Source organism: Gadus morhua, chromosome 4 (assembly GCF_902167405.1).
Source record: "Gadus morhua chromosome 4, gadMor3.0, whole genome shotgun sequence".
Classification (NCBI taxonomy): domain Eukaryota; kingdom Metazoa; phylum Chordata; class Actinopteri; order Gadiformes; family Gadidae; genus Gadus; species Gadus morhua.
Window position 1 is genome coordinate 20,618,336 of NC_044051.1, and position 12,170 is coordinate 20,630,505.

At 47.3% G+C, this 12,170-nt stretch overlaps 1 protein-coding gene across 2 annotated transcripts in view; it reads right to left on the bottom strand.

Moving 5' to 3' along the window:
• Positions 1–12,170, bottom strand: part of tln1 (talin 1) — a 43,373-nt gene that overhangs the window by 18,970 nt on the left and 12,233 nt on the right. For both annotated transcript variants that reach the window (XR_003976476.1, XM_030354311.1), the window contains 19 exons: positions 11,766–11,946; positions 11,089–11,202; positions 10,723–10,831; positions 10,127–10,335; positions 9,298–9,396; positions 8,663–8,830; positions 8,185–8,479; positions 7,243–7,409; positions 6,494–6,622; positions 5,748–5,861; positions 5,194–5,307; positions 4,867–5,001; positions 4,157–4,285; positions 3,164–3,266; positions 2,385–2,593; positions 1,802–1,921; positions 1,153–1,350; positions 518–657; positions 111–204 (listed from right to left, as the gene is read on the bottom strand). Coding sequence is in view for 1 of the 2 variants with exons in the window: in XM_030354311.1 (XP_030210171.1) it covers positions 111–204; positions 518–657; positions 1,153–1,350; positions 1,802–1,921; positions 2,385–2,593; positions 3,164–3,266; positions 4,157–4,285; positions 4,867–5,001; positions 5,194–5,307; positions 5,748–5,861; positions 6,494–6,622; positions 7,243–7,409; positions 8,185–8,479; positions 8,663–8,830; positions 9,298–9,396; positions 10,127–10,335; positions 10,723–10,831; positions 11,089–11,202; positions 11,766–11,946 (2,827 nt within the window). In the remaining variant the exon portion in view is untranslated. The remainder of the gene's footprint in view (positions 1–110; positions 205–517; positions 658–1,152; positions 1,351–1,801; positions 1,922–2,384; positions 2,594–3,163; positions 3,267–4,156; positions 4,286–4,866; positions 5,002–5,193; positions 5,308–5,747; positions 5,862–6,493; positions 6,623–7,242; positions 7,410–8,184; positions 8,480–8,662; positions 8,831–9,297; positions 9,397–10,126; positions 10,336–10,722; positions 10,832–11,088; positions 11,203–11,765; positions 11,947–12,170) is intronic.

A 12,170-nucleotide genomic window follows, 5' to 3' on the forward strand; every position in this document is an offset into this window, starting at 1 on the left:
ATGGCAACATGTGTGCACACTTAACCGTTTGTTAATGACAGACAACTAGTCTGTTTGTGTGTCAATAGTCACGTCCTTGACAGCAGGAAGTGAGGCGCTGCGGTTCTCACCTCCAGCTCTCTGAGAGCGTTGTCACACTCCTTCTGACCTGGGGCTTGCTGAGTACACATGGTGATCAGCTGGTTGATGCTGTCTGTCACCGCCCTGTACAACCACAACCGAAGAGCAAAGCAGAACCGAGCAGCCTGCTGTCAATATTTTTATATTATCCAAAGTTACATACAGGTTTGTATGTGTATTTTATTCATGCATTCATACATGTATGTATTTATTCACGTGTGACAGAACGTATTTATACAGCATCTATTTCTTTTTTAGTTCCATTCATTTACACAGGAAATGAACTCAAGATGTCACTGCCTTTCAGTCCAATGTGTCATGTGACCAGCTAATGAACAGGTGTTGACAGGCGTGACGGACTAGTGTCAACTGGGGGAGTGGTGCTCTGCGGGCATACCGGGCGGCCGCAGCCAGCTGGTTCTTGAGGTTGGGGGAGCCGGGGTCGGTGGACAGGGCCTTGGCCGCCAGCAGCAGCTTGCTGGAGGACATGGAGATGGTCTTGAGGTTGGACACCACCTGGGTCTGATCTTCTTTGGTCTGTCCAGCCAGAGGAGAATCAAAGTCGTCAGAAGGGGATTGAACTCTTTATAGAATCAGAGTCACTTTTATTACATCTTATTGTAGTACACACGTACAAAGGTACGCAAGTACAATTATTATGCTTGGTTCCTCAACAACCACATAGCATATATTTTATGCAATACAAGATAAAGTAAACAAAGCAAAAATAAAAATATGTCGAAATAAGTTGCATCATCAATAGATCACAATAATAAATAATGTGATCTATTGATGTTGCTACTTATTTTAATTTTTGAGAAACGTTGTACACGTCGTACATACTATTCAGTAAAAAGACTATATTCTTTGCCCCATGTTTACCTATTCCTCATTTTAACAATTGACCCCTCCCTATTTGCGTTATCTCATACACCCCCCAAACGATGGGCACATACAGTAAGCCTGCTGCTAATGTTTCTGTGTCTCACTCATCATGACCCTAATGATCGAGTGGTTCAAACATCTGCTCACCTGGGATGTCCCAGCCATGTCGACGCCAGCTTCAAGGAAGTTGTTGAAGTCCCCTCCGAACTTGCTGGTGGACCTGGCGAGCTCCTGCGTGGTGCCCCTGGAGGAATGGACCAGCTCATTGGCTGACTGGTTCAGACCGGCCGCGGCCTGATTCAGCTGGGCCTGCACCTCCTGGAAGCTCTTCCCACTGGAGGGGAACTGAAGAGGAGAGAGAGAGAAGCATCCTCATTACTACTCACAGAAATGTAACATGAGGAGAGGATAATGGTACTAATCAAGGTTTTACAGCAGTTATTATGAATAAAGTTAACTTGTATAAATGTATGCATTCAAATTAATAATTTTTTTTTCATTCGACATGTAAATCCCAAAGGGCTGAATTGGACACCGTAATGTACATGAGCTATTATTTTGTTTAACTCGTGTTTTGCCTGCTCTTTGTATTATGCCACAGGACTATGATACCTCAATCTTGTAAAAATATAAAATATCATTAAAAAACTATATCATATTATATTGAATAATTGCTTTTCAGAAAATGTCAATTTAGTGAGTATGCTAATTTAGGATTTTTTTTAACCTGCCGCCAAAAACAAGGCTACCGTGTTGAGTTAAAGTTGCAATGTATATCAAACCCAAAGATACATACCGAGTCAGCCAGGAGAGTCTTGCTTGCTTCTCCTACGGCCCGGATAGCGTTGTCCACGTCTCTCTGGCCTGGAAGGCTGTTCACACTCCTGTTGAGGGCCTGGGACACTGCCTTGGCCACCTACACACACACACACACACACACACACACACACACACACACACACACACACACACACACACACACACACACACACACACACACACACACACACACACACACACACACACACACACACACACACTTAAGATAAATCGACAAACAAGTGTTGTTTGTCGACCCTTTGAAGGTCTAAACATTCCTAAACATTCCCTTATTTGAACAGGATGAACAAACCTTTTCTGTCCTGTCTTTTATGTCGGGCTTTTCAACCCCCAAACCATTCCATGCCAGTGCCATTCCTCATTGACATGCCCTTAACAACACACACACACACACACACACACACACACACACACACACACACACACACACACACACACACACACACACACACACACACACACACACACACACACACACACACACACACACACACACACACACACACACACACACACACCCCCTACACCCCGCCACAGACCTGGGCCAGTCTCTGTTGGCTCTCGGGGTCCCCGGGCTTGGCCACCGCCCTCTTGGTCTCTTCGATCAGGCTCCCGGACTTGTCCATGACGTCCGCAGCGCAGTTGAGCATGGCGTCGCAGGCCTGAGGGTTGCCGGCGGTGGCGCCCACGCCTCGGGCCGCGGAAGCCAGCGAGCGGAGCGCCTGGGCCACGTCTCTGGCCGCCATGCCTGGGGAGGGCGGGTCGGGAACGGACCGGGGGAACCAGGAGAGACGGTAGAGATCAGAGGAGGAGGCCAGCAAGTCAACAGGGTGATTAGGATGACTAGGATGACTGTTGACGTGACTGCTGTACTAGTGCTGCATTTACAGGAAAAACAAACCCTCAAACAAGGTATTGTGGATTGACTAAAGACTAACATCAGACTATAAAATGTACACATGAAAGACAAAGTCTGACTTTCAGACTAAAATGCACAACGTTATTTAAACGTAGGACAAGATGAAAACATGGTGTCATCAGAAACATGGAGCCTTCTTTGGGTTCAAAACGTTCTGGCCGTTTTGGATTACCCTGCAACATCCATCAAACATTCCCTTCACACCCAAAATCTATTTGCAGCGGGTGGAGACAGCGAAAGCCTAGACAGAAACACAGCCCTGCCCCTGAATCAAAGCAGGGCATCTAGCAGAAGTCAGCCAGACGGGGTTCACCATCATGGTGATGGTGGCCGGGGACTAGCTCAAACAGGGTGGTGTCCTTTAAGCAGAAGACCTGGGTGACCATGAGAGAGGTGTACCTGTGTAGTTCTCGTGGCCCTGGGTGGCTTCACTCAGCAACTGGGCGATGGCAGAGCTCACAGACTTGGTGCTGGACACCAGGTCCTGGGAACACTTCTCCAGCTGAAGAACATCAACAGGAAAGCATGATAATATTATGTTATATTATAGGTATTGGTTTCAGACAACAGCAAGATATTTGCACTCTGAGTGGGGTAAAACTAATGTATTTCTGTAAGTGGGCGGTTGCTAAACATGAATATAAGAAGAATGACAATGTGGGAATATTAAACTGTACAGTATGGGGGCGACCACACAGTGGAACCAATGTTCTCCTACGGTACGAGGCCTGCCGTCCGCTCTTGTGCCTCGTGTCAAGATTTTCTAGCGTTTTTAGACGCGCATAAAAGTAACAACAGTCTCAACTTTTAAGAACAAGGTACGGAGTACCAGCGCTCATCAACGTCACACTCGGCTTAGGCAGCCATTCAAATCAAGCTAGGACTTTGCCACGTCTAGCCGGTTTTGTTGCCGGTTTTCATCAGGACAACTCGAGGAGGCGACAGAGTAGGTTGGTAGGTGGTGGTTGGCAAATGTATCTATTGTAAGTTGCTTTGGATAAAAGCATCTGCTAAATGCCCTAGATGTAAATGTGAAGGTGGCATTCACCAGACTGTTTCCCTTTTTCCATCGTGGAATAATGTATTCAACCAGACGTCGAGCTCTTGCCTGTGCTGTGCTACTGGGTGTGGACGGGGGAAACCCAAATTGAGGTTTGGGTTTCCCCCGTCCTCATCCATTGGCACAGGGAGGGCAAGAGCTTGAAATCTGCTTAAATCCATCACTTCCTTCCGTTAACCTCACTTGACAGCCCAGTTGTGCCCCCAGCCCCGGTCCACAGACGTTGTCTCAGTGTGATCGGATCCCAAGTATTCTTTATCTGGCAAAATGGCGCACAAACCGAAAAAGCTCCACAGTGCGTCCTTTGAGTCCCGGTCAGTGGAGCGTCTTACCGTCTCTCCAGGAAGTGGTTTGAGACGCCCAGCTCCGGCCGACGCCTTGGCTTCCTGCATGTCCCGCTCCAGGCCTCGGATCACAGATAAGGCGTTCTCTATCTCCAGGGGTCCACATGCTTCCTGGGCCTGAAACATGTCCATCAATTATATACATTATGTACGTATTATATATACACACTACCCTTCAAAGGTTTGGAGTCACCCAGACTATTTCATGTTTTCCATGAAAACTCACACTTTTATTCAACAGTTTCCAACTGTGCTAACATAATCGCACAAGGGTTTTCTAATCATCAATTAAGCCATTAACACAATGAGCTAAACAATGTACTATTAGAACACAGGAGTGATGGTGGCTGGACATGGGACTCTGTACACCTCTGTAGATATTCCATTCAAAACCTGCCGTTTTCAGCAAGTATAGTCATTTACCACATCAACATTGTCTAGACTGTATTTGTGATTCATTTGATAAATAAAGAAGAACGGAAGTGTATTTTTATACAGATGTACAAACCACGACCCTGTGACCGACAAATAACACATACAGACACAAGATGTGAAAAACCACAGGAACCACAGAAAAACAAAGACTACTACGTAATGCAGCAGCTGTGAAGAACGCTGCCCGAAGCGGTTTCATGACAGGTCCCGTTAGCTGTTGAACCGTCACCATGTGAACTGTTCACGGGGTCGCTCCTGGTTACCTTCTGGGCGGCCGTGCGCAGCTCTGCCAGAGCGCTGGCGAGGTTCTTGGCACACTGGCTGAGCTGCATGGCGGACGCCTGCTCTCCGATGGTGGGCACCGTGGCCTTGGCCGACGTGGCCATCTTAGCACCGGGCTGGAGGAAGAGGAGGAGAGCAAAGGGTCCTTATACACACCCCTCATTTCACAATGTACCACATTTGGATACACATCGTTGGTGGTGTGGTTTGCTCACTCATTGAAACTGTGTAACTGATTTTCATTATGCCATATTTGTATTAGTTTCACCTAAACTCCAATTTTGTTCTTGTAAGTGAAGCATGTGTACCTGGAGGAAGTTCTGGCTGGCCCCGATCAGAGCCAACTGGGCACTGGGGCTGTCGGGCTGGGACTGACTGCCCCTCACACCCTGCACCAGCTGGGGGATCTGCTCTGCCACCACCTGACGAAGCACACACACACACACACACACACACACACACACACACACACACACACACACACACACACACACACACACACACACACACACACACACACACACACACACACACACACACACAATACTGCTTTTAATATACATAAGATATATGTATAGAGATATACAAGATATATATAAATCTTCTTCCCACACCCAGGCAGATACAATAATATATTTTAAGGACAATTACTTTCAAACACTTTATAATCGCCCCCCCCCAATCAATGGCTTCACTCTGGTTATGAACATACAGTACATAGAGACAACAACCAATGAGAGAATTGTGTTTCAATTGGGATTCAGTACCGTCGGTGAGGCCCACGTGTGTCACAACAACCAAAGGTAGAAGAAGAACACATGGCCAAATACAGAGAGAAAGCATCAGACGAAAGAGAGCTTACCTTGCAGCTCTGGACGAGTTGCTGCTGAGATGCTGCGTTCCTATTGGACGACGCGGCGTGCTGGGCCGCAGCGATGGTCTGCGTTGCCGCGGCAGCCGCCTGTTTGGCTGCATTCTAACAGGACGCAGACATAACAACATGACGTTGGCTCAAAGGTCACCAAATTCAGAATCCACATCAGAATGAAGAGTCAGACTCTGACCCAGAGTACTGACAAGTTCACGGGGTGGCATAGCTCAACATGGCATAGCATTGACTGGCTGGTATAGCCCCCCTGTCCCAACCCTCCTACTTATTGCATGTCGTGTGTACTGGCACTTTATGTACACACTTATCGTGCGTCGTACTTAGTTATAGTACTTAGTTGTGTAGCCTCTTATCCTAGCTATCTTTGTTGCATACGGGAATGTGTTAACCTAGCGATTGTTAGCGCTTGGCACTTGGTCCTATGAACAGCCTTACTGTTGCGCCAGCGTATACTGTTGTTTCTCTTTCTTCTGACAAATGTAATTATTTCAAATCACTTTGGATTAAAGCGTCTGCTAAATACCCTAAACGTAAAAGTTGCGGGAGCAGATTTGTCAACCTACAGGCGGATGTTATGCGCTTCTTCGCTGTCAACAGAGAATTATCCATCTATTGTGATTGAACAACTCCGTCGAACAGTATTTTCCACAGCGGGGCGGGCCAGTTGGATTGACCCCCTGCATGCGGTGGGTGAATGCGTTCTCCGTTGGTTCCTCTACCTCCAGCTTGTTGACCAGACGTTTCTTGATGGCGTTCTGGGCGGCTGCGTTGGTGGCGATACGCAGACCTTCCGCTGCTTCCCGCAACTTCTGCTGCTGCTCTTCACTGTCGGGGTTCGCTGCTGCTCCCTGACGGCAGATCATTGAAGGACAGATTTTGAGAAGAACGAAACAGCTTGAAACTTTCGGTTTGAAGCGAGCATTAATTTCAGTGACTGCCAATTGTGAGCTCCTTCTTTTGATGTTTAAGCCTTTTAATCTGAAATGTTCTGCTCTTTATATGGTTATTCTTATTCGTGTTAATAAATTAATACACTCCAAGAATATTTTGATTTTAAAGCCTGCTATTATTTTGATTTACTCCATTGTGTGAACGTGTATTTTGTGCATTCATGCTATATAGAAGGTGCTAATATCATCCTCATCATTATAATAATAAATAATAATAATGCATTTTATTTATGGGCGCCTTTCTTGACACTCAAGGTCATCTTAGAAAATCAAACATCCATAGCAGCAAACAACAAACAAAAAAAAATAATATATATAATATAACAGTGTACAAGAGAAAAAAAAACGAAAAAAATAAACGGTGTGTTCATTCAAGTCCCAAGAATGCAACTAACTTAAAGGGAGTAGGCTTGGGTGAATAGATACGTTTTCAGGTGAGATATTTTTTTTAATGTCTTTATATTATTCATTATAGCATTATTATATATATGCTATCATAGCGTACTGCTGCAACAGACCTTAGCAGCCTCCACCATCTTTGCGGTGGCGTCAGCCAGCAGCTTGGCGGCAGAGAGCAGCTTCCTGGAGTTCTCCAGGTCAGACTCTCCCTCGGCGTCCATCTTGATGGCGTTCACCAGGTCCGACGTGGCCTGGGCCAGAATGCGTGCCTGCCGCACCATCTCACCTGGGAAATAAGACGGGATATTTACGTGATGTATTTACTAGAGCTGTCAAGCGATTAAAATATTTAATCGTGATTAATCGCATTAATGTCATAGTTAACTCACGATTAATCGCAAATTATTTTTCTATGCTAAATATCCCTTGATTTTTTTGTCCCATAATTCTTCTCATTTTAATTCTCTTATCAACATGGTGAATTGCATCGGCTTGCCTTGTGCAAATGATTTTTTATTGATAACAACATTGGCATATACTGATCAAAACAGGACGATACAAAAAAAGAGCCTATAGTGCAATTAAACGACTGCTTTGAACAAATGTCATTTGAACATAGCAGTCAGGCTACTGCTTCTTTGTTTTGAGCCAAAGAAAGAAAAAAAAAAAAAATGTTTTTTTTTTTTAAATATAAAATAATTGCGTTAATTGCGCGATAACATTTTTAACGCCGTTAAATTTGGTTTGCGTTAACTACGTTAATAATGCGTTTAACTGACAGCTCTAGTATTTACGCTAAACCCCTCCGGAGATACACGCACATTTATTAATGAGAGCGAGTTTGGTGTTAGATCACACGTTGGCATATGATGGTGCACCGCGGCTCAACACACTATTGACAGTGGCCATGTTAACGAGTTAGAAGCCATGTTCATCCCTATTTTCCGATGGTTAAAGCACCAAACGGACAACAGCCGAGTCCTGGTGACCACAAGGATACCAGGGTTTGAAAGTTTGGCTGTGCTGGGTGTTAGTGGGCTAACCCTAAACCTGAGATTCACCGGCGTCTCCCATGGAGCTGAAGATGTTCTCCGTGACGTCCAGGATGCGGTCGGTGGCCTCTCCGTGGCGTCCGATGGGGTGGGCGCCACTGGCGTACTGCTTGATGTGCAGCAGGAGCTCGTTGAGGGCGTGCGTGACGCCTGTTGCCGCGGCGCCCACCTGTTTGAGCAGAACCTCGTCCCCGGTGGCCCCCTGCGAGGCCTCCACACAGCCCTCCACCGACTTGGCCACCAGCTTCCCCGCCTCGATCAGCTGCTCCTGGCACACAGGGGAGCTGATGGTCGGGGCCACCACCTGGAGGAGGAGGAGGAGGAGGAGGAGGAAGAAGAGGAAGAGGAGGAGGAATAGGAGGAGGAGATGAAGAAGTAGTTTAGAACAAAAACGTGTTCAAGAAGACACTCGTGACGATCGATTGAAACATGGAGGAGCCCAGACGTCTCATCAGTGTGGTGGAGCAGAGTGACGACGCCCACTCACCCGTGTGCACGCCACGAGCTGGGAGGTGGACAGAGCGCACTGCGTAGCGGCGGCGATGACCCTGTTCTGCTGGGCCGAGTCCTCCGTCTTCTGCGCCACGTTCTTAGCCTTTAGCACGAGGGCCGCTGCTGCGTTGGCCACAGCCTTGGCTAGCTGCATCAGCATATCCTGCAGGGGCCCAAAATGACAGATGAATAATACATCGTAACATCATTATAAATAACATTTTTAAAAAAGAAGGTTTGGGCTGCATTCCAATGCTTTTTATAATGTTTGAAGCTTAGGCCTGATCTCTAAAAAAAAGGAAGAGGTGAAGCAGGATAGACCGACTTTTAGAATCCAGCCTTGACCTTTGCACAATGTTTTGCATAACCAAGACATTGGATTAGCTAGTCCTAAATGGAGAGCTAAATGCCAAAACATAATGCTGACACCAGACTGTTGCTTCATGTCCACCTCACAATGTCCTACAAACATAATGAACCTTGATTAAAAAACTGGATTAAAAACTTCAAAAGATGACAGGTCAAGTCTGAGATGTGGAACTCGATGGACTCAAATCCAGGGTGATTGTATTCTGAGGGAGCCCGTTACGCCCGCCAACGGTAGGATAGAAGTCCAGAAGGGTTTAGTACCTGGAAGTGTGGGTCGGCGTCGGTCTCTCCGATGTGGCTCAGCAGCTCTCCGCTGGTCTGGCCCACGTTCCCCGCAGCCTGCAGCAGGTTCTGCCGGGGCTGCAAATCAACGGTAAGATGAGGAACAACCCAACCCTGTATACCTCTGCTAGTTTGAGTTAGTGGTTAATGGGAATCAGCAGAGAGCACACGATACCCCATTACAATGATTTCTGAATGATAATTATATTCTTAAATATCAGAGAAAGAACACATCTTAAACCAGGTTACTTCAGTGAATGAAAAAGAACATTAAGTTGCTTAATGAAAAAGAATCACTTAAGATTAAAAATAACAACAAGCAAACATCTAAATAAATTTAAAAAAGCAGCGTTTGACTCAAACTGACACAACAAGACACCACACTAGTACCATATAGAACCGTAGCCTAGCAGGCTATAGAACCGTAGCCTAGCAGGCTATAGAACCCTGGCCTAGCAGGCTATAGAACCCTGGCCTAGCAGGCTATAGAACCCTGGCCTAGCAGGCTATAGAACCGTAGCCTAGCAGGCTATAATCCGTAGCCTAGCAGGCTGAAGAACCGTAGCCTAGCAGGCTATAGAACCCTAGCCTAGCAGGCTGAAGAACCGTAGCCTAGCAGGCTATAGAACCCTGGCCTAGCAGGCTAAAGAACCCTGGCCTAGCAGGCTATAGAACCCTGGCCTAGGCGGCTATAGAACCCTAGCCTAGCAGGCTATAGAACCCTAGCCTAGCAGGCTATAGAACCCTAGCCTAGCAGGCTATAGAACCCTGGCCTAGCAGGTAGTAGCCCTGTGTGCGATGGTCAGACCTCGGTGCTGGAGGGCTGGGCCGTCTTCAGCATGGTGGACACGGCCGTGGCCAGGTTCTTGGCGGCTCCCAGCAGCTGCTGTCCGTTGGCCCCCTCGTCCTCCATGAGCGCGGCCAGCAGCTTCACGCCCTTGGACATCTCCGTGAGGTTGGAGGAGATGGTGGTCACTGCGCAGCCCACCGCCATGTAGTCGGTGTCTGCTGGGTCTCCTGAGGGGCCGAGAGGACATCAGTATGAGGGCCCCGGGACACTGATCAGGAGATCGGCAGGTTTCAACCAGTACTAGCTATGACTTTCCCTTTTTGAAATGTTTTTATTGTTTTATTTTTTAAGATTTATTTTTTGTATTTTTATGCTTTATTAGAGTGAGATAGACAAAACGTTATGGGAGAGAGAGGGGACGACACGCAGCAAAGGACCACTGGCAGGAATCGAACCCGGGTCGCTGCGATCAGGACTGGGCCGTAATGCTACACGCTCTACCCGGTGAGCCACAGGGGCGGTCCCTGAATTTCCCTTTATAATGCCACTCAGAACATAAACATTTAGTTGACTCTGCATAGTGAGAAGGGTCCGTACTGATAACGTTGACCCACCTGCGGTCAGGTTGACCATGGAGGCCGTCCCTGCCGTGATGGCGTCCACCTGGGAGTGGATCTCGTGTTTGGATTCGTCCATCTTGTTCCTGCGCCAGGCTTGGGAGGCCTGGGAACGGAAACACATGTTCTCTGATGACTTGGGGTACTGGTCGCTGGGCACAGTTCAATGCACCCTGCAATGTGCAAAATAATACAACGTGGGCAGAATGAATGAATAAAATCTGTTAAAATGTTGTATTTCTTTATAACAATCAATGAATGAACGACAATTTGCGCACACACACACACACACACACACACAGACACACACACACACACACACACACCATTATAGGTCAGGTTTGAAGGGTTTTCTGTACTCACCGCGTCTGTTCCCAGTACTGGGAGGGTGTCAAACCCATCTAGAGACGCCTGGGCCGCGTTGACGGCCTGCATGCTGGAGTTGATGGTCCCAGTCAGGGCCTGCTGAGCCGAGGTCTGACACGAGAAATGGATTACATAAACAACGTGCTGCACAGTTCCCCAGCCATCACTATGATTCAATGTAAGATTATCTGTTCACACACACAACCATCCATGGGTTATTTATTCAAAACCCAAACAATGTATAACATTTGTCATGTCGTAATGCCAAGGAAGTATTCATGGCCTGTTGAACAACTATCACGATGAAACACTTCACTGAGGACATTATCACAAACGTTATCACATTTGACCATATCAAAACGATTTGGTATGGTCAAATGGTAAAATGGACTGGATTTATACAGCGCTTTTCTAACCAGTGGCCACTCTTAGCGCTTTACAATATTGCCTAACATTCACACATTCATTCACACACCAACGGCGGAGTCAGCCATGTGAGGCGATGCTCAGCTCATCGGGAGCACTCAGGGACACCTCGACACTCCGCTAGGATGAGCCGGGGATCAAACTAGCAACCTACTGGTTACCAGCCAACCCGCTCTACCTCCTGAGCCAGCTGCCTCCCCATCTAGACTAACAAGGCTTAACCCTCCCCGACCCCGTGTCCGTCTCACCAGCGGTGGCATGTGTCCGCGGTGCATCTGCCCGCTGGTGATGTGCTGCTTGGCCTGGGGCATGGAGCCCATCTGGAAGTTCTCTGGGCCGCCGGCGCCAGAGCGCATGATGGCGGGCAGGGCCACCGAGCCCGTCTCAACCCGCCCCATCGTGTTGAACTGCTGCTGCATGACCGTGGACCTTCGGAGGGGAGATGGTCCAAACTGATCGGTTTAGGTGGAAGCAACCCTGCCCTGTCTCTGAGTTATGAATTTAACCGAATGAAAATGATAGCAATACTACTATCATAGTGAAGGTACATTACTACTAGCATACTGAAGGTACATTACTACTAGCATAGTGAAGGTACATTACTACTAGCATACTGAAGGTACATTACTACTAGCATACTGAAGGTACATTAC